Genomic DNA, 21,744 nt, shown 5'->3' on the forward strand with positions numbered 1-21,744 from the left:
TGGATAAAAAGACCGAGCGTTTAAACAGTTGTCCTAATGTGTAATGTGACCACAGTTAGCGAGCAACATTTAGTAACAAAATAAATAATAAAGACGATTTGAGTTTGTTGGAAGGTAAAAGAGCCAAGATCCAAGATATAGGAATGAACCAAAGGGTAACAGATGAGGACGGAACTTGTGGAATTTCATTGATAAGTTTGAAAATATTAAGTCCAATATGACGCGAGGTGATCTCAGTAGTAGGTTAACTTTGTATGTTGATAGAGGCGAGATGAAAATTATTCTGCGGAGTGTTAAAAACGAATAGGCAATGCATTTCAAGATTTGTAATGTTCTTTGAATATCGAATTACAATAGTATTCCTGGAAATTGGAATATTTATCAATTTTATAACAAATCAAATATTAATGACAAATATATTTGTATTCATCCCAATATATATTTATATCAAGTGACGTATATTTTTCCTCAATTGTATATGAAAGGACTTTCCCTATCGGAAGGCGGTTCGGCGCGCATATCCCGCGTGTTTGCGTATATAACAAACAAACAAATACAAAGTTTGATTGGAGAGGCGCGACAAATTGAATTTACTCACGCAACGTTGAAGCGCCGCGTTATTATTTACTTATTAACAGAAAAAGACAAAGTTTAATTTAACTCAATATTGTTGTTTTACATGGATAAATAGATCCGACTAACTAAAATAAAGAACTAATGTTACACGAAATAAATAAATAAATAAATGAAATGAATAGTTCAAAAGACTAATATAGATTGTTCAGCCAAAAATACTTAATTTCTTTGTTAAATTTAAAACTATATAAGTATTTACACTAATTATTTCAATCAAACTTTACACATTCCTACATCTCGTTGTTAACGTTACTTTCCGCGCTACATTTCTTTCGCCTAAATTTTTACTTTACAAAAAGGCAAAGGTCTTAGTGGCCAGTTAAGTAAGTAAGCCACCTCTTTGGTAGAATCTTTAATTCTGCATTCAACAAAACTATACAACTACAAAGAAGTTTAGTCCTTGTTGAGATGTAGACTGCAGCTTGCTGATGTTAACGGTATACATTTACTTACATTTTAAATATATGTATTTATTTCATTTTTTATTGTTTAAATTATTTGATAGAAGAAGTGCTTTGAATGAAGGCATATCGTACAATTGTGGGGAGCTAAAATGGCGCTTCTGCGGTTACTATCATGGCAAGTTAAAGAACATTAAATGGACTGTTTTATGCAAAATATATTGCACAATTTAGTTTGTAATAATGCCTCTTTAGAGTGTTAATGATGCCGTTATTTTTAGTTTAGACTTTTAAGTACTTAATTACAACCTCTTAGTGCATTTAGCAGAAATAAGAAACTCAAATGAAATCTGACCACAATTTTCTTATTATTGTATTTAAATAAAGAAAGAATATCAATTTACATTGTAATTAAATAAAGTTACGTCGTTTACTTTATGCATAAAATCAGATTATGGCTTTCGTCTCGCAGTCTTCGCCGTCGCACTACAAAAGAAGTACCTAAGCTTAGTACTTATTATTTTCAAAGATTTAATGCTGATAATAAAACAAACTACATCGTTTAAACAGATATTCATTGATGTGTGATGAAATATTAGTTTGATTAAATATTATATTTGAAATAAGCAAGTAATTTTGCAACATTTTATAGCTGCCATTGTAATTATGAACCCCTGTACTTACTTTAGGTGTACATCCCACGCCGCTGCACTAAAAAAAAAATATTAATCTTTTCTTAGCAAAGAATTAAGAAGAGAAAAATTTAAGTATCGTTAATATAAAAAAAAATTGAGATTTGTTATAAATGTTTAGGAAGTAGGATTATACCGAATATTAATTTAATTGTGGTATTTAATAGTAAATAAACAGAGCAAAGAGAAGTGCGGAAAATAAATTTGAAAGAGATAAGTGTTGGCTAGATACAAAGCTTACAGTTGCCACGCACTGCTTGCCGATGCACTGGGTTCCAGGTTAAAAAAAAAACATTTTCATAAGTGTACAATTATCTATTTCGTTTAATTTTTTATAATTTTTTTAAAAAAAATTTTATATATGACAAAAATATAATAGAACTTAGTTTAATTTGAGTGTTTAAAAAGATTTTTTGCTTGTGTTAAATATTTCAGTTCATTTTATAAAAGTAAATATAATATAAAATAATAACATACTTGAGATAGACATGAAGGTCCATTACACTGTAAACGAAGACATCATCTCTCGTTATTGAATATACAGTCGAACCTAGATAAGCGAGAGTCCAAGGGACCGCATTATTTTCCTGATTTATACACCGGGACCGTACAATGACTCTCGTTTATCCGATATATATACGATATGACAATAATAATAAATAATTGCATACCATAGTTATACAGGAAGGTGCGTCACACTGAAATTTTATAATAGTAATACCTCATTTAAAATATTTACTCTTTAAATTTAAATATAAAATGTATAGATCTTGCCTAAGTAGTAATTTTGCTTCAAACATTTTCACTTGTACGATGAAAGAAGATTTTAATTAAGACTTAAATAATTTTAAATAACTGCTATTGGTAAATTTAAATTTCTTCAACTTCGCATTTGAGCTCACTTTTCAATAGTTCTATAGAATTAATTAATTATTTTTCTCTATTCATACTCGTGTCATCAACAATTTGGAAGCAATAAATAAAAACAAGACATACTTTTGCCGTACAACCATACGATGTGCACTGAAATAAATAAATTAATGAAATAATTATTCTACAATAGAATATAAGACTCGTTTCCACCAAGCGACAACCCGCTCTAATGCAAATTGGTACTATTTTTTCAAATAAAACAATATTTTTTTCTTTACCGTAGCTTCACATCTCGTATCTAAGTATATCTGTAAAACATATATTAATTATGAGTTGTTCACGTTATTCTTCAACTTTATTTTATTACTAGCTGTCGACCGTGACTCCGTCCGCGCGGAATTAAAAAAAAACACTTAATAAGTGCCTATGTGTTCTTCCAGATTATGTTCTACATGCTGTCCATTGTTGAGTCGTTCTGGAGATACCTTCAAACAAACATCCATCCATCCATCCATCTATCTATCTAAGTTTTCGCATTTATAATATTAAGTAAGATACAGTATCAGTTTGTTGAATTGTGTAAAAAATGACAGTCAGTCTTACCCCTGCGGTACAATTGCCGCCGGTACACTGAAAAGAATCAAAATTAGTTGATTGTTAAAAATAGTCTCTAACTAAAGCAATTGTATTAATATTTTGCTAAATACAACATATTATAAAGAACATTGTTTTCGTACTCTTATATACAGATATAAAGACTATATACTGACCCATGCTTTGCAGCCGAGTGTTACTGCAGCCTGAAAACGTTACAAATGATTACTAAACAGTATTATTTAACTATCAAAATGTACAAAGTATTTCTTTCCTTCCTATTTAGTATTCAAATATGCGTATATTTCAGTTACCTGGTAACACACGACATAGGAAACGACCAAGGCAAGAGTTGACAGCCGCATTCTGACCGCTGATTGATAATTACATGCATTGACTGCGTTAAATTACATTCTCGTATCTCTACAGATATTAATTGATGGTTCATTAAATTGATAAGACGTTGTTATGTCACTAAAAGCGAAAAAGATAATTTACTTTATGAGAAACAGTCTTATCTAATTTCGACAACATCTGGAATGAGTTATTCTTCACAATAAATGTTTTACCTTTGCCTCATCTTTTTTTTTTAAAGGAGAAGGGAAGCAAACGAGAAATGGATCTGAAATTATTTAATCAGACGCCCATGGACATCCAGACGCCCATCATGTACTCGAACAAATTGTTGTTTTACCTGGAACTAGCGGTCGTCTGCGACTTCATAACCTATAAATACCTGATCAAGTTCCATCAAAATCAGTCCAGCCGTACTGGAGATTATCCTGAACAAATGCGGCCTTGCGGACAGACAAATAGACAGGGAGATACATATTTAAAAAAATTATTTTACGAATTATAAATTTTTGATATTACATACAGACATACCAATTTTATTAATATGTATAGAATCATAAAGCTCTTTTTCACCTATTTCTAAGAATCTTTTGAATTCGTTTCAATATTTCTCAGTTTGTATAGCGATTCCAATATTGCCTTCAATGTTTGTGACGTCTAAACATCGAACGTATTGCTTATTGGATTTAATGAAATGCTTTGAAAAGGTTTTAATATATACAACAGTAATAATGTTTTATTACTTGGAATTTCTTAACGGCAACGTATTAAAAGTCACAGGTCACGTGAATGACGCTACACAAATGCATCGATAATAAACATGAACGATCCAATACAGCGTTGAACAGACTTTTGATTCAGACAGACGTAGATAGAAGGATAACAATTCTTGAGGCATGAAAAAAGAGGGATAAAATACTCCGAATCATGTAAGATTAGGTACTTTGTTTTATCATATGCATTGTTCATTCGATTACCAGCAGCCGGGGATGTTCCCAATGTAGAGCAAACAAAGGCGTAATGAAGAGACATACATTGATTGTTACGGACGCCTCTTTTTCGCTGGCAAATTAAACACTTCTGTTGGTTGATACGATTTGTAGTCAGAAAAAAAAATCTCATCATTTACTATGTTTAGGGTTCAGGAAGATCGTGATAATATTATTTTATTAATATTAAGAAGTTCAAAAGAAAAAAACGAAAGTTGATCATGTTGAAAATAGTACAAGTTAAAATTGTTGTAATAAATTCATATTTTAATGAAGAAATGATGGCAAATGAACAAAATAATCAAATAGCAGGCAAAGTATGATGTATTGTACATTCATTAAGCATAAGGGAGTCTTGAAATCAACGTAAATGAGTCCCCGCACGACGTCGCACGTTTCGCGAACACGCAGCGCGGGTTTTTACGTGAAATCTGTGAAATTACCAAAACCAGTCCCCGCTTCAACCCCACCAACCCCTCCACGTTGTTGAATATTCAGTAAATTGCCTCAATTTAATTTTAACTAAAGGTAAACATTTGACAGACGTCTCTCGCAGACTGACAGTTATATTTATTCGTAGTGAATAAACCTTTCTATATGATTCTTATGAATAAGTTATTTACTTTTCATATCTGGATGGTTTCAGTAAAAGTAAGTGACTTGGAACAGATTTTTAGCAGTACGTATGTATATTTACTATGTGAGTTGAATTTCGGATCTACGAAATAAGCATTTTGAATTGCTAACCTATATGATGTATATATAACCCTAGCGCTTTGTTGTTAATAAAAAATGTTGAAAATTAAATTATATTTAATCAGCAAAGAATTATTACGTTTTACGACATTTTCCATTTAATTTCATGCAATATTTCTGAAAACTTTTTCACATAATGTAAAGGCGTCTTCAAACCACTGAACCGTTAAAATATCAAATGCTTATGTCGTACACCGCGCCGTGCATAGAGTGAAAGAATGCACTCGCATTCTGCACAAAGCTCGATTAAATACTTTTTCATCAATCTATTTTCTATATTTTATCCAATGCAGTAAAACAACCAGATGGTGTATTTATTTCAAACCTAATTTACATTGTATTCGAAGGCAGCGGCAGGTAGTTACTGCATCAACATTTTTTGTCTGCCAGTTCACAATTCAGTTTGTTCCACGTAATCTCCGGAACTGATCGATTTTGAAGGGTCTTTTCCACGAAGGTAGTTGATGTATGTTTGAGTAACTTAGGCTACATTTTTTTTAATAAAAGCTTTTAATTACGAATACTATAGCTTGCTACCAATAATTATATTATTTAAAATAAGCATTTAACTACTAATTGCATTGCTTAAAACCAAGCCCAGTATTCATGTGAAATCCCACGGCACTGAGACTATGGTTAAAAATATTGTTGTTTCTATTTTTTTAAAGAGAATCGGAAAGATAAAAATAAGAGTTTCACTAAAACTATATAAAACAATTACTTATAGTAAAATTAGACACATTAAATTGTTATCAGAATTCTTTAAAATACATAGTTCAAAAATATGGTTACAAATAAGTAACGTTATATTGATTTACAAGTTAAATTAATCTTTAAAAAGACTCTATTTGAAATAGACAACTGTAAGCACTGAATTATATAGCACACAAGTTGTAAGTTCGTTACGGGAACTGGAACGTGATGTCAGTTGGTCCCGCGGCCTCGGTGCTGATTAGGACAATAGCGCCACATAACATGACGGAGCAAGTCGACAACTTTTAATTAACACATCGTACAAAGATAGGTACCGCGAAAGTGATATCATATCATATTAATATTTATACATATAAATTAAATATTAAAATTATTTTTACTATTATCATCGTTAGAGGTACTACTGCCGCGTGTGGTCTTGAGCCTTTTTGTTACGAGCATTAGAAAAATCCAGCCATCTTAATTTCCACTCTACGTCTTATATATGTGTCTACTATGTACATACTCAATATCCGAAACTGGAATGATAATTTTGATGAAATTTCGTAACCTTGTGTAATCGATCCAAACTAATGTCAGAATTTTTATTTTTCACATTAACATTTTGTAAATAGTGCTCCCGGGCATCGTTTTTGTCCTTTTACATAAATGTTTAATTTTTTATTGGTTTTGCTAAGTTAAATAAAGTTTAATAGTTAATAAAATTATAATACATCAAGACATAAATTCAGTAATTTCAAAAATCGATTTTTAGAATATTAGAGAATGGAACGGAAAATTTAAGGTATGAAGGTACATAGTGATGAAACTTCGATCTCAATAAATTTTCAACAAAACGTTCCCTTCGACCGGCTCTTTTCAGACTCTTCAATAAATTGTAAGTTCACTCCAGTGTAAAATGTACTTTTAGGTTCTCTTTTTGATTGAATCTTATTATTCAAGTAGAAAAATGACAGTAAATTTGATTATGACGTAACAGAAGGACGATCCGGAGAAGGGGAGCTTATTTTCCTTCTCAGAAATGAATTTTCCTTGACCCTCAAATATTTTTATATAACAGTGAAACATTATCTGGTTGTTTGTCTGGCACAATTTTTTTCCAAATTAGAAAATAATAAAGATACGATATAATACAAAAATAATAACGAAGCTTTAGACGAAAATTCATAAGTTTGTCACGTTTGTTGTCTTGAATATTTACTTTGTTGTATTAGTGATAGTCATTATTTATATTAAACAAATTAATTGAAATTTTTTTAACATAACCAAAAAAAGTTAAGTTCACGAGTTTGGTTGAAAAAAAAAACGAATAACAGATTAAACGACTATCACTTTGCTCCTGCAAATAACAAAGCAATTAAAACAAAATCATCTTCAGCCTTTTTCTGTCCACAGCTGGAGAGACCTCAGACTATTAAATGTGCAACCAAAATTCACAGAAATTCCATATGATGTTTAAAGAAGTATGTATAATATCTTACAGTGGGTTTTCACTGCATTGACACTTGTATTAATACATATAATCATCCCTAACATTATCTTTCAAAATCAACAGACAACAAATTTCAGAATTACCAAGTTTTATTTGAACACATTCAAGTGACTGGAGTACGAATTATAAATAAACAACAGTTCGTTATATCGATAAGCAGAGCTGGGCATTAACTCGTTAATCCGTTAATCGTTAATTAACGAAGTTAACATTTTGCTTAACGGATTAACTTTTAAGTTAACTTCAAAAAGTGTTAACGTTTTTGTTAACTTCCGTTAATAAAAGTCCGTTAATCGTTAAATTAGAAACTTGGAGACGTGCTGTCATTTCGTTTAAATTACGCGCCACGCCACGCTTGTAAGTTCCACTATGTTGGGCGACTGTTGGCAACTCGAACGGTGAACGAACGAGTTGATAATTGATATATGTGAAGTTCGCGTGCAACTGTGATGCATCAGAGCGTCCGGGGAAGACATGACCAACAGGACAAAATCAAAAGAAGGTTCAAAATAGTATATTTCATTACGAGTATATAAAAGCACGAGTATGTAATAGTCCACATTCCGAACGCTCTTCGTCCCTGCAATACCCTCCGATCCCTTTTTGAGCAATTGTATTAAAACAATTTTTACTCGTGCTTTTTCTTTAGCTTTTCCAAACTCGTGCGTTCTCTTTCCTAACTGTCAAAATAATGTCTATTAAAAAGAAAAAACCAACCACGAAGTTTTTACAAAAAAATCATTGAAGTTTTTATGATTCATGCAAATATTTCTAAAAAGAAGCTGCTAATTTGTTACAATATCAGATTTAATGATTTGCTTCAATGGATTAGGTTAGGTTTCATTTTATTTCACGTCATTAAATTTAATTTTCATTTCATATCAACAAAAATAATCTACTGAAGACTTGGCCGTTTGGGCATAGTTCCCTTTGCCTACCCAGAATGGGTGAAGAAAACAAAAAAATAAATCTCTGTTTGTATTCTTTTACATTTGGTGCCATTTTTCAAACATTTTAGTTAATTGAGTTTATTGTGTTTTATTATTCTATTAAATTGCTTTATTTTTTCGCAACTGTATTAAAATAGTTGTTTAGTACACGTGCGGAACTGTTATTACAACTTGTCCCAACTGTCAACCCTCACCTTCGGCTGCGCCTCGGCTCGGGTAGACATTTGTCGGAACTCTTTACAATGACGGGCTTTCCGCACTCGTAATGAAATATACTATAATGCATTCATACTTGTCTCCGATACTAATTTGTTATAGAATGTATAGTCAAATTACTATTTTAAACAAGTGTCGCCACATAAGTGTGAAAGTAGTATGTATAATTTTGGTATGGTTAACTGTTAACGATTAACTTTAACTTGCGTTAAATTTTCGAGAATTTAACGCTTTAACGATTAACGAAGTTAATTTTTTAATTAACGAATTAACGATTAACGAAGTTAACTTTTCGATTAACTGTGCCCACCTGTGTCGATAAGTATAATAATTTAATAAACTCGTATCAAATTACAACGTTCTGTTATTTTCGTACAAAAGTTCGTTTAATTATAAACAAACAACTTTTTGAAGACACATCAGTATGCTGTACAAAGAGATACCGATCTTTTCGAATAAAAAGAACGACTCAGCTTTTTTTATTTATATTTACTATATACTATTTTATATTTTTAAAGTCAATTTTTTTTTAATGAGCTAACCGATTATAGAAAACTTTTGTCGCCGATTTCTTTTGAAAATTAAATTTTTTGGAGATATTTATATTTAAATCGTTTTAAATATTTAAATTAAATTAACTAAAAATCGTTGAAGCGACAATAGCTTAATGGTTAAGGGTCTACGGTCTACGGTCTTCGGTTCTTGCGGTCGCGGGATCGATTCCCGCTGATTGACCATTGTCGTGAAATTTATCCTATTACAAGCTTCAAGCTTATATGGAATGGTTACGAGTAATATTAGTAAGTTAAAAAAATCTGCTATTATATTTAAAAAAAAAACAGTAACGTAAGTCATTGATCATGAGAGATAGACGAACGTAGTATTTTGTTGCTGCCTTTGAGATAGAAAGGACATGGAGACTGATTAATGTACCACCAGTGAGTGGCTCTTCTCAATAAGTGAGTAATGAAGCCAACTGACGGTAGCCACTCTAGAAGATCAGTGCTCTTGTAGTTTTTAAATTTCTTATAATAGTGTGCACAATTGTCTATTGAGGCTTGCCTTTTTCACAATTTTTTTTTAATAAATGTTAAATACTCATTTTACTTAAGGCGGGATTCAAAAAATTAAATTCTATGAGTTTCTGGAATGGTAAGAGTAAAAATAAACATATTTTAAGTTTAATTTATTTTTGTTACTTCGCTGGCGCAGCTACACAAAGTGGATCTTGGCGTCTGACACAAGAAATCCCAAAGCCGAATGTCCTGTGCTCTGCTGCTTGCTAGCTCTCACAGATCCAGCTCTAGATTTTTTAGTTGCACTACAATAAAAAAATTAATATTTTTGTAGGTGTTTAAAAGAAGATTAATAGTGCATAGAATTTAATTTTATACGTTCAAGTAAACCTTCACCGGGTGAAGGTTTACTTTCAAAAGTAATTTTTGTAATGGCCTAACTTTATCTGTGACTGACTGAAGTTGTTTAATATCTTTGTCTTGCTTCCGATACAAACGGAATTCGAAATTAAACCTGTCAGTTTTGGCGGGACCGCAATATTTAAAATGAATTCGGTTTGCGTGTGCTATTCTAAAAACAATTATGTTTTACAATTAGTCAGTTTCCGACTAGAGTATTTGAAATTAATAGTATTCTAGTTTCTTCATTTCTGTAAGATAAGTCACGTTATTCCAAAGTTTTCTTATTAATTAAGCAGCCGGAGCCGCGCTTACTTTGCTATCTTTATATTTCTTTTCGCAAGGCATTAAGTTGCAGGAGGAGAGAAATCCTACTTTAATAGGATTATTGGTTCTGCTGATTAAATTACGCGTAATTTTTTTCTTCTTCGTAGTTCAACTTTTAGTTGTGTTTTACTTCCTTGTTATTTATGGAACTTACATACATACGGTTGATTTCAATAAAGCGAGCCACTGACGCTTGTAAATTGATGTTATGTTACATATTGCAAAAGGAAAAAAATAAATAAAAAGAAGTTTACCCAGATTCTCTATGTTTAGTTCTCTAAAGCCATTTTATGTATGTAAAAGATTTTTTGAATGTGAGTAGAATTCAAAATAGGAGAAAGCTCAAATTTATTGAATAAAGGGTTAAAATGTACGCACTGTGTGATAATGTGCAAGTTCTGTAAGAGATTTAGTGAGAGTGCAGAGCAGAGCGGCGCAACCTGTTGCGTGCGGCACCAAACCTGCATGCAACCTCCCAAGCTATTTATTTTACAACGGTTTCCTTTATATAAATCAAAACAATAAAATGTAGTCGATAAACTTATTTAAACTAACTATTTGTAATTTTAATTCTGTTTAATTTTGTCACATGCGAAAGATGGGATGGGAAGATTTCTGTAATTTTTTTAAAGTTTTTTAATAATTTTCTTGTTTTATTTAGTAAACTTCGAAGGAAATTTCAACTTCAGTAGAATGGAACAATCCTAGCAACGCAATGAACACATTTTAAAATAACAAAAGTAGAAAAGCTAGTGTGTAGGCGTGTGCAGGAGGCGGGCAGTGCCAGAGCGACTGTAGCGCACGGCAGACGTGACCCGCTACGCTGTAGCAACGCCGCTACGTGATCGCTACTAACTTTTAAATAATCGTCTCCTAAATTTATTAAAGTATCTGTAAAATGTTTCAAAACTAGCAAATTTTCTTTTTAATATTTGATAAGTAATTATATTTTGGTCCAATAAAAATTGGACAATTTATAATTTGAAAACTTAACTTCGCGTTTATGAGTGTTTTATTTTTGTTTACTATTGATTGTAACTTAAACTAAAGATACAAGTAATTTATTGTATAAATAGCTAACTAAAATTTGATATTTCTTTAGTTATCAAAGTATTAATGTTAGTGAAAATCTTTTAAATATACTACAAAAATGGCTGAAGTCTTCTTGCGGCCGAACGAGACGGAGGAGCATTTCTATGAGCGGTGCACAAACGCGAGCATATTTGACTGCTCGGAGGCGGAGATGCTGTGGTGCATGATGGGTCCCCGGCGGCTGCCGCTTAGTCGTATCGTACCGCTTTCCGCCGTGCTGCTGCTGATCTTCCTGAGCGGCGTGGTGGGCAATGCGGCCGTGTGTGTTGTCATCGTGCGTCATCCCGCCATGCATACAGACACCAACTACTACTTGTTCAGTCTCGCTCTCAGTGATCTGCTTCTACTGCTATTTGGTAATTTTATTCATTAATTGATATTTTATTAAATATCTCAAATATTTAAGGGTATCGAGAAAAGTATTAGAGACTTTAACTAAAGGTCAACGTGCTCTTTGGTTCGCTGTGTCACAGATTTTAATATGAAATTAGCGTTAAAATTTTGTGTAAAAAATTACATATGTGCCAGTATTACGACGACACTTATTTGACAACAAGCGGTTGCCCGAATTCAATAAGAAAAAAAATTTCGTTACAAACATATTATATGTGTTCCCGATTTTTAATAGACAGAATTTTATTAATTGTATAATACGCATTTAATACGGCATTTTTTATGTCTAGAGTAAAAAGCGCCATCTGTAAATAATCTTTAACTTGGACTTTTAACTTAGTCTTTCTTACTTTGTATAGTAACAAAATTTGCGGCTGATAGAGAATGCGGCCATTACCAACAACGATTTTACTACGTTTTTAGGATCCTATAACATAATATCGGTAAACAAATAAAAAACTTTGATGTTAACGCCGAACCTATTTTGAGAGGATTTGTGCCACATTGCAGCAACAATGACAGATTTAATTAGACAATGTTTTGTTAAAGAATTAAAAAAATAGACGTAAAATATGTCGTCGTCAGCTACGTTGAGTCTACCTCAAGTAACCTATTAACTTAGTATGTTGATAGAAACATCAGCTGGGGTTGTTACTATTTTTATAACTTTAAAATTAAAAATATATTTAACCGAAAACAAAATAAAATCTGTTTGTAAAAAGTAGCTCAGTAGCATTGGTAAATTAGACTTTACCATACCTTTAATCGCTTTAACTTAAATCCATAATTGATCAAGCGTTGCGGTTGTTTAGGATCGGTTGGTAGCATTTAATATTTAACCTCGTTTTTACCACAAATTAGTTGTAACGGAGTGCAAATCACGCTGTGGTATAGAATGCACAGATAATGAACGTGTGATGTATGCGGACGTTTCACTATCCTCGGTAGATCAGCATGATTAGTTTTAGTGTTTGAGGTACAATTTTGTTTGTGTTTTATTTTTTTATTCATCGATGATGATCACAAGAACAATTAATTTTACTTACATTATCATGCGATAGCTACACTTTACAATAATTGAATTTACAATAAACCAGTACGACTTAAGGTCCTTCAAGAAGCGAGCGTATCACCATCTCAAAGGCCGGCAACGTTTCTCTTATAAAAAAAATATATTTTCATATAGTATTGAATTTAAAAAATAGATACATAGAAACTTGAAACGTAAAGAAATGCGAGTTTTAAAAAGAGCACTTTGTGTATTTCAAGATAAATTTATAGTCAGATTAAGAAGCTCTTGTATACTTAAATATTCTTATAACTTTTATTTAAACGTGAGAGGTATTTTTAAAGTTTCCTATAAACTTAAGGGGGTTGATAATGTTTAGTATAGGCTATTGTTAGTTAATAAAGCGCGGGGGTGTGTATTAACTGAGGCTCATTTTTACGACCTGGAATTTCAATTAAGCATCATGAGGCCGCACCTTAAAGTTAATTTAATTTATGCTCAGAACGTCGCTCCTGTGTTTAATATTTCGTACAGTAAATAAATGCTTAATTTTTGCAACGCACAGACAGACAGACAGGGTGAGATGTTACTCTCAACAGATAGTATAATACTATAAAAAACATAATTATATATTCCACACTTTATTGAAGTTTTAAGGTTATTTCTGTAATAATTTCGGATCTTTATTAGTTCCACTTTAAATACTACATATTTTATAATTATTACATACTTAAATATTTTAAAGTAAAGAAGATCTGTGTGATTTTTTTTTTCAATAACAAATGGTGCGAGGATTGCGCTGGAATGCCGGAGGAATGTAATACCGCGCCTGAGAACTGGGATAATAAATTCCAACCTTGTTACTAAATTAATGAAACGGAGCCACTTAGTATCGGAACAGAGATTTCCTATTTAGAGGTTTTATGTTTGGAAATGAACATTAAACCATTCTTTTGTTAAAAAAGTTTTAACATTAAAGATTTTATATAAGATAGATATAAAATAAGCTGATTTTTGTATTTAATTGTCTGTCGCTAACTGTATTTTGTCTGAGAATGCTGGGAGTACTTCGCAATTAAACTGAGGAAGCAGCACGTGACTCTAACGAGGCGAATACGGCTGATAATAACCTTTCTTATTGAGCATTTTGGGGGCGTAATGCTCTTAATAGTTCTACCAACAGTACAATCGTATTGAATCTTGTATTCGCTCTCTAGAAACACAGAAGGGTAAATTTTTCTACTATTTTTTTTGCTCGTGTCAAAAATGTAATCCAATGCGCGGTAACCTAGTTAAATTAAAATTGCTTTTGCAACAAAAAAAAGTATACAAAAGCGTCGAATGTGAACGCGCGACTGTACACGGTATGAGCTTTATTAATTTCGAACAAAACTTGTGTAAATGTTATGATATTTCAAAGCAACTGGAAGCTTTCAATGGACGAAATTACTTCGTATTGTAAATAGACCGGCGCCGTCCCCGGGGACATTAGGATTACAACCTGGTTCTTAACTGATTTCATTTGTATACTATTGTTACTGTTTTTGGATAGGATTATTTATTTATTAAGCTCTTCTTAAAAGAGGATGTTGTGAGTAGAGTTGAAAAAAGTATGCTTACATGGTTTGGTCACGTTGAAAGGATGCATAAAAAGAGATTAGCAAAGGATGTTTATCTCGCGAAATAGAATGACAACGTTGGTCGGGGCCGTCCCGAATGAACTTATCCATCCAAATTGATGAAATACTTTTGAAAGTACCTGAAACCGACGAGCACGACGAGGTGTCAGGATCGTGCCAAATGGGGGACCGTGCTCTCTGCCTACTCCTCTTGGTTACGTTCGTGTGCTGATGGTCTTGTTCCTAATAGTTCCCGTCTTAAATTGGTTTCTATCTGGACGTTATGTAATCGTTATTCAATTTAATAATAATTCTGAAAATACAATAATTATTACAAAATGTTTCGTAAATAATATTAAATATTGTATTTAAATTAACCAATTAGTACAAAGGATATTATAGAAAATAACAAAAATACTGTAGGAATATTTAAAAAGAGTATTCAATTATCGGTGCCCACGATACAGGCTATGCCTAGTGTGTGCATCACAAGATTACCCTAAATACCATAAATGGTTACTTAATATCCAGATTAATTATGTGTAGTTTTATGTTAGTATAAGGTTATTGTTTTTTGGTTTAATCTTTTTTGTGTTAATAAATAAACTTTCTTTCTTTCTTTCTTTCATATTTTTAATTTAAAATATTGGTACAATTTATACAATAGTAAAGACTACATAAGCCCCCACATAAGGTATAATTCTTTATTCCTCCCACGGAGCAACTCAAATCTTATTTAGATAAAAGTCTAATTGTCTAGCTAGCTATGAGAGCCACTTAAGATATTTTTAGACTGGAATTGTATTGGTCTGATAGAAATCGCCGATAACTATATACATATAGTTGGTAAGTTTGAGTGCACGTGAGGAGATTAGAATTTTATGGTTGTATTCCTTTCAATGAAATGAAATCTAAAGACTAAGATGGGGATGAAACATTTGAAAGATATTTTTTTTTACTTTCCACTTAAAAAATAGGATTATTTAAACTTAACTCATTTATATTTATTTAAATTTTAATTAATATTTCTGGTAACCATTTCAAGGAAGTAAGTTGGTGCTAGGATATGGATCAAGACAATAGACATTTAGTGGGATTAGAACCCGCTAACACTTGATCGGATGCAATCTTATAGGAAGTCTTCAGTGTGGTAAAACGAACCAAGATTTTCAATATACATTTTTGATATAACATAATAATTTTAAGCTGTTCTTTTTTTGCAAAAATGAACAGGTTAAAATTATTTTGATAATACTTTACTTTTTACATTTTTCACGTACATTACACACAAATTGCGCCTGTAACTATATAAATGTTCTCATTATTTATTCCTATTAATATGTTATATGTCGCTATGCGCATAGTGTAGTGTGATATTAATCAACGCTTATTAATTAGATCATTTATATTAAACTGCGAATTCGAGCATTTACCTTTTATTATGATGATTTATGTAGATTTAAATAGCAATATGATTAGAGTTTATAAAATTACAATCTATTGTGGGTGAATGAAACGGAAAAATCCAATAATCGATCTCGAAATATATTTGCTTATTCAAGTTTGTTGAGTGAAGAATTATGTATCCCACCTCTTTAGCACACAAGGAGTTTGAGTCCTGTCAAAGAGGTGGCATAATGCCCACTAATGCCTTTGCCTTTTTGTGTAAGAAAAGATAGATGACAAATATAGAAGAGAATCGCGCGGGAAGTGTCAACAACGAAATGTAATCTTATATCTATATCTATATATATAAAAGAAAGTTGTGTTAGTTACACCATTTATAACTCAAGAACGGCTGAATCGATTTGACTGAAAATTGGTGAGCAGGTAGCTTAGAACCAGGAATAGGACATAGGATAATTTTTACCCCGTTTTCTTCTTTTTTTTTTTTTTTATTCCGCGCGGACGGAGTCGCGGGTAAAAACTAGTCTATATATATAAAAGAAAGTCGTGCTAGTTACACCATTTATAACTCAAGAACGGCTGAATCGATTTGACTGAAAATTAGTGGGCAGGTAGCTTAGAACCAGGAAAAGGACATAGGATAATTTTTACCCCGTTTTCTATTTATTTTTTTTATTCCGCGCGGACGGAGTCGCGGGTAAAAGCTAGTTTAATATAAATTGAAAACGGCAGCCAAAAATTCTTATATTTCGTTGTTAAACTCACTTATACTAAAACTATTTACTTACATTAACTATTCCATAAAACTTTTTCTCGACTCCATGTCGTTGTGTTATCAATTCACGCGCGCTATTTTTCTACTTTCGTTTATTTTTACTTTACAAAAAAAGGCAAAGGTCTTGTTGGCCACTATACCACTTCTTTGGCAGAATGTTTAATTCTGCACTGAACATATATTAGAGTTTGATTGAAATGTTAATGCAAATAAATTTAAAAGTATAAGCGATTTTAACGTAATAAACGCATTTTTGGCTGCCGTACAGATTTTTTCAATTCATACAAAGTAAGCATTTTTATTTCATTAACTTCGAAATATAATCGATATAAGGATAGCAACAGTAATCAAAAACATTATCTATTCTTTAAAAGGTGATCGATTTACTACTTAATTCGACACAAAGTAATCAAAATAATAATACTTTACGTAGAATTTTATCTTCAATTAAGGATCTATTATAGGGGTTGGGTCGTAAAAGTACTACTATAGGCTGTAGTCTTGACATTTATCGTGTTTGTGACATAAAAAGTTGACTAAGGTGTGGAGTATGTCATTTTATTATACTGTTTATTTTTTCTCTCGTTCATTTTTCTGCAATAAAATTGTTTTTATTGCAAATGATAGTTGATTGAATTGCTCTCCAAGGCGACAATCGTTCATTTTATTTTATAGTTTGGTTATTTTGTTATTTAATAAATTTTTATGGCAGTGGAAATGCAAACTGCAGTCGGTAGGAGGTGTGTCGTTTGTGAGTATTGCTGTAAGGAGGACTACTGGTGTCGTAAAATTTTAATACTTATTACTTGGGTACGCCGCTTGCTTATTACAACCGCTTTCTTATTACTTTTTATGTGTCTACTCGTGTTATTTTATGTTCTATATTCTATTATAATGAAGCTACAGTTAATCAGATTGTATTAAACTTTGTTTGTTTTAAAAAATCAAGCTAAATTTCTCTTATACGAGTAGTATACGAGAATTTTAGCTTGATTCTTAATTTTATAAGATGAACCGTTACAAATCAATGTAATGATTTAAATGTTACAAAAATAAATTCTTTCATTTAATATATTAGCAATAAAATAAGAAGAAAACCGTTAGATGAATATTAAATGACACCTAACTTTTCCAAATAAGTCTAGCCATTTTGGCTAAAATATCATTTTGTGTCAGTATTACAGTGAATTTTGTTCATATGATTGTGTTGTCTGTGTACATTGTGCAGGTTTGCCCAACGACCTGTGGGTGTACTGGCACCAGTACCCCTACAGCTTCGGCGTCGTCTTCTGCAAGTTCCGCGCGCTCATATCTGAAGCGTGAGTATCCACACACACACGCACACACACACACACACACACACGCACACACACACACACATTTTCACTGCTTTGTAACATTTCTTAATTTGTGAAATATTAGGTGATTATTTCAAATTAACTATTACTATATACTAAATTAACTATGTCTATATGGCACTGATTGATGTGTCGTGCGGTACCCTTGAGACTGTTCGTGGTACAGTTTCAGTTTATCAAGAGTAACGGGCGAAGCACCCTCAAGGGCACCCTTTCGTTTCTAGACTTACTAAAATAAGACATCCTCGGATCGACATAGTAAAGTGATATTTCTAAAGTCTCATTATAGCTCGTCATCAAAGCTCAAGCCATAAATTTATAACTATTTTTAAAAATACTTTAAATGTATACTTTTACTTTTTCGAAAGTAATTAATGTACAAAGAGACATGTCATAGATTAGCGTAGACTAAATCACTGATGTTATTAAACGATTCACATTTCTGCTTATGTCATGGTCGTTGATACGAACAGCTGACGTTATTGACGATTGTCGCTAATTTTGTTCTTAATTTTTAATTTATGCAATGGTATTAATTATTTTTTTAAATCAATATTAAACTTGGTTTCTGTGATTTAAGTTTGAAAATTCACATTGAAATTACTGTTCAATTATTACATTGAACATTACAAATTTTGATCTTAATGTACAACTTTTATAATTCATTTTACACATAAAACTATTTATGTATCAAAATTACTGTTATAAAATATAAAATCGTCTGAGCTCGTTCTGTTCGTGTACTTGTACCAAAGTTTGAAGCTGGTAAAATGGACATGAATGATAGATATATGGACCCGATATTATTATTTAGGTTGCATATATCATGTCTAGATATTTTCTATATTAAAAAAAAAACGTAGCCTTCGTGTCTTTTTAATTATAAGAGTTGAGTAGCTTTATATAACAAGAGTAGATAGAGATTAGGCTCTTTTGTTTATTACTGACTATTCTCGTATCGTTTCAAGTTCTTTGAATAAAGAGATTTATATATAATCAACGTTCTATCGTGGATCGTGGTTTTTAAAAGTAGATTTATTTTATCAAATATTTTTAAATGTCATGGAGCAAAGCGCTTTTAATACGATCCTAAGCAAACCGTTTCAGCGAACGACGAATGTTTATTTTCTTAATAAGCTATTGTCGGCATCTTTATAACTTTAACAGTAAAATACAAACAGAACAAATATAATCTCTTCTTTTGCTAATAAGCTGTTAATCATTTCATTTAAAATGACTTTTTAACCTTTACTTATGCATATAAAGTTGTGTATGTAAGAGACCAAACATTCTAGTTCACATCAGTACAGCAGTGGGGCACAGCTGTTATGAGAGCCGAGTGAACTTATATAATGCTTTGAAATCGATACTTAAATGTTTAAAATTTGATTTATAAATGACAGAAAAGCAGCGGGCTAACTACTAGCATGTTACGCTGATGTAAATTTGTTATATTCGAAGTTGATCATTTCTGATTCTCAAAATTTAATTAATAAGGTTGAAATTTTGTTATAGCTACATATAAACATGTTAAATTATAGCTCTTATTGTGACAGCTTGCTGTACGATATTAGATTCTAAGTGGGAATTCGTTGTTTGTACTAAACAGGGCATCTTACGTGTCGGTGCTGACGATCGTGGCTTTTACCTTAGAGCGGTACTTGGCCATATGCCACCCGCTGCACATCTACGCGGTGGCGGGGCTACGCCGTGCGCTGCGCATCGTGGCCGCGCTGTGGGCTCTTTCATTGTTTGCCGCCGCACCCTTCGCCTACTACACCACCGTCAACTACCACCATTATCCCCCCGGTGAGTTCTTCACTATTGCCACTGCTCGTCTTCAATCTGCCAACATTCATTGTTTTGATGTAGATGGTATAGGGTTATCGCCGCACCATCACCATCACCTCAAGGGTGATCACGTGTTGTATGTGGGTTCACATCATTAATGATCCAATTTAATGATCAGTATTTTTAAAAAAATCCTTTATTGTTTCTACAAACGAGTTTTTTTAACAGCTGATATTATTTTTAACTTTAGTTCATTCAAATAATTTATATCTCATCACAGTACTAGTTTACGTAATGTTCATTTTCCAAAGTGAAAAGTTTTTGCGCGTTCCTAAGGTTCAGGAAATGCATCGCTGGAGTCCGCCTTTTGCGCGATGCTGGAGCTGCCGTCGTGGTACATCTGCGAGCTGAGCAGCCTGTTCTTCTTTATCTTACCGGGCATCATCATCCTCTGCCTCTACGTCCGCATGGGACTTCGCATCAGGTATGTCATGGGGTGAGTATAGCTGTCCCATTAACCTCGCCGCAAAGAGAGGGAACAAGAGATAGCTTACGAATTGCACTGACGTGTTTTAATTGATAGCATAATTAAGGAAGTTTCTTATCGGTTCAGATCGACACAGCCTCCGATGCCGGGCAGCCCGGGCACGCTGCATGGCGTCAACGGCAGCGTGCACGGCGAGGCGCGCCAGGCGCAGTCTCGCAAGAACATCATCAGGATGCTTGGTATTACCCAACTAACGTTCCCCGTGTGTCACAATATTGCGTTTCATACTAAACGAATTGAGGTCTGTGAATATGAAATCCATGTTATTGTTGAACGTTTGTTGAACAGCTGCGGTGGTGATAGCGTTCTACGTGTGCTGGGCGCCGTTTCATTTCCAACGACTGTTCTTCATCTACGGCACGGGCTCGCAGCACTACCACGCCATCAACGAGAGCCTCTTCAACGTCGCCGGTGTTTTCTACTACATCTCTGCTACCGTCAACCCCATACTATACAACAGCATGAGCCGACGGTGAGACGGCAATAGTTATGTACCGAAACGTTTTGTCCCTCAAACATCGTGGTTAGGACGCTCTCCACGCTTATCATCAAACTGCATCATTACTTTGTAAATTGTACAGAATAATAAAACTATGGCGTAGTTTCTTTTAAATATTTTATAAGAAGACGGGAAGTTATTTCTAATGAACGTAGCTTGCTTAGTATGAAATCTAATTATGTACACCTTTTCAACACTAGATATAAAGCGGCGTTCCGAGAGACCCTTTGCTGCAAGAAGGTGAAGAGGTCCACCAGCAGGTACTGCAGAGATCACTCCAGCATCTACGAGACGTCCGTCAATCACACATCAGAGGGAGGACACCTTGTGCGCGTGCGGTCCCACAGCCATGAGCGCCGGCACCGGCTCGAGACCCGCGCGAGACGCAACAGCTGCTACGGCGCGGAGACCAGCCTCTACGAGAACAGAACAAGAAATAACAGAAGATACAACGCAGTTTAGTTTATGAAAACATACACACAAATATAGAAGCTCGAAGACTGATTTCACAGTTTATTGGTAGCCGATTGAAAAGCAAATTTAACTGCGTCTTTATTTACTTTGAACAATTTAAGCGGTGATAAAAATGTTCGGTTTTTCATAGACGTTACGACATGCTCGTGTGCTCTCAGTTAGATGTTACGGAACGGTTCACTCCAAACCGTGCTGTCCGCAAACTTATTGATGGTTATTAAGTTAAATTAACAACAACAAACCTTTTGTCGGTTTTATAACAAATAGATTTCTCTTTATAGAAATTGCATATAATGATTAGTAAATACTTACCTGTTTTTTTATAAGCCAAGAGGGCAAAAGGGCAGCAGGAGCAGATGCAGTTGGTTCTT

General features: G+C 33.0%; 1 protein-coding gene across 1 annotated transcript; it reads left to right on the top strand.

The window, feature by feature from the left end:
- Positions 1-11,559: 11,559 nt before the first annotated feature.
- On the top strand, positions 11,560-21,361 carry LOC106715104 (neuropeptides capa receptor). Its single transcript, XM_045683419.1, has 7 exons — positions 11,560-11,857; positions 17,933-18,023; positions 19,672-19,871; positions 20,190-20,349; positions 20,467-20,579; positions 20,689-20,872; positions 21,100-21,361. Exons 1-7 carry the CDS (start codon positions 11,560-11,562, stop codon positions 21,359-21,361), a joined length of 1,308 nt encoding a protein of 435 aa, XP_045539375.1.
- Positions 21,362-21,744: the final 383 nt, after the last annotated feature.

The sequence above is a fragment of the Papilio machaon genome, chromosome 22 (genome assembly GCF_912999745.1).
Source record: "Papilio machaon chromosome 22, ilPapMach1.1, whole genome shotgun sequence".
NCBI classification, from domain to species: domain Eukaryota; kingdom Metazoa; phylum Arthropoda; class Insecta; order Lepidoptera; family Papilionidae; genus Papilio; species Papilio machaon.

What these genes read in the sequence shown, in the direction of transcription:
- LOC106715104 (XM_045683419.1), top strand. Translation starts at nt 11,560, where the DNA reads ATGGCTGAAGTCTTCTTGCGGCCGAACGAGACGGAGGAGCATTTCTAT. An exon ending in CGCATCAGGTATGTCATGGG is followed by an intron (nt 20,350 to 20,466) that starts GTGAGTATAGCT and finishes TTATCGGTTCAG; the next exon opens with ATCGACACAGCCTCCGATGC. An exon ending in GAACATCATCAGGATGCTTG is followed by an intron (nt 20,580 to 20,688) that starts GTATTACCCAAC and finishes TTTGTTGAACAG; the next exon opens with CTGCGGTGGTGATAGCGTTC.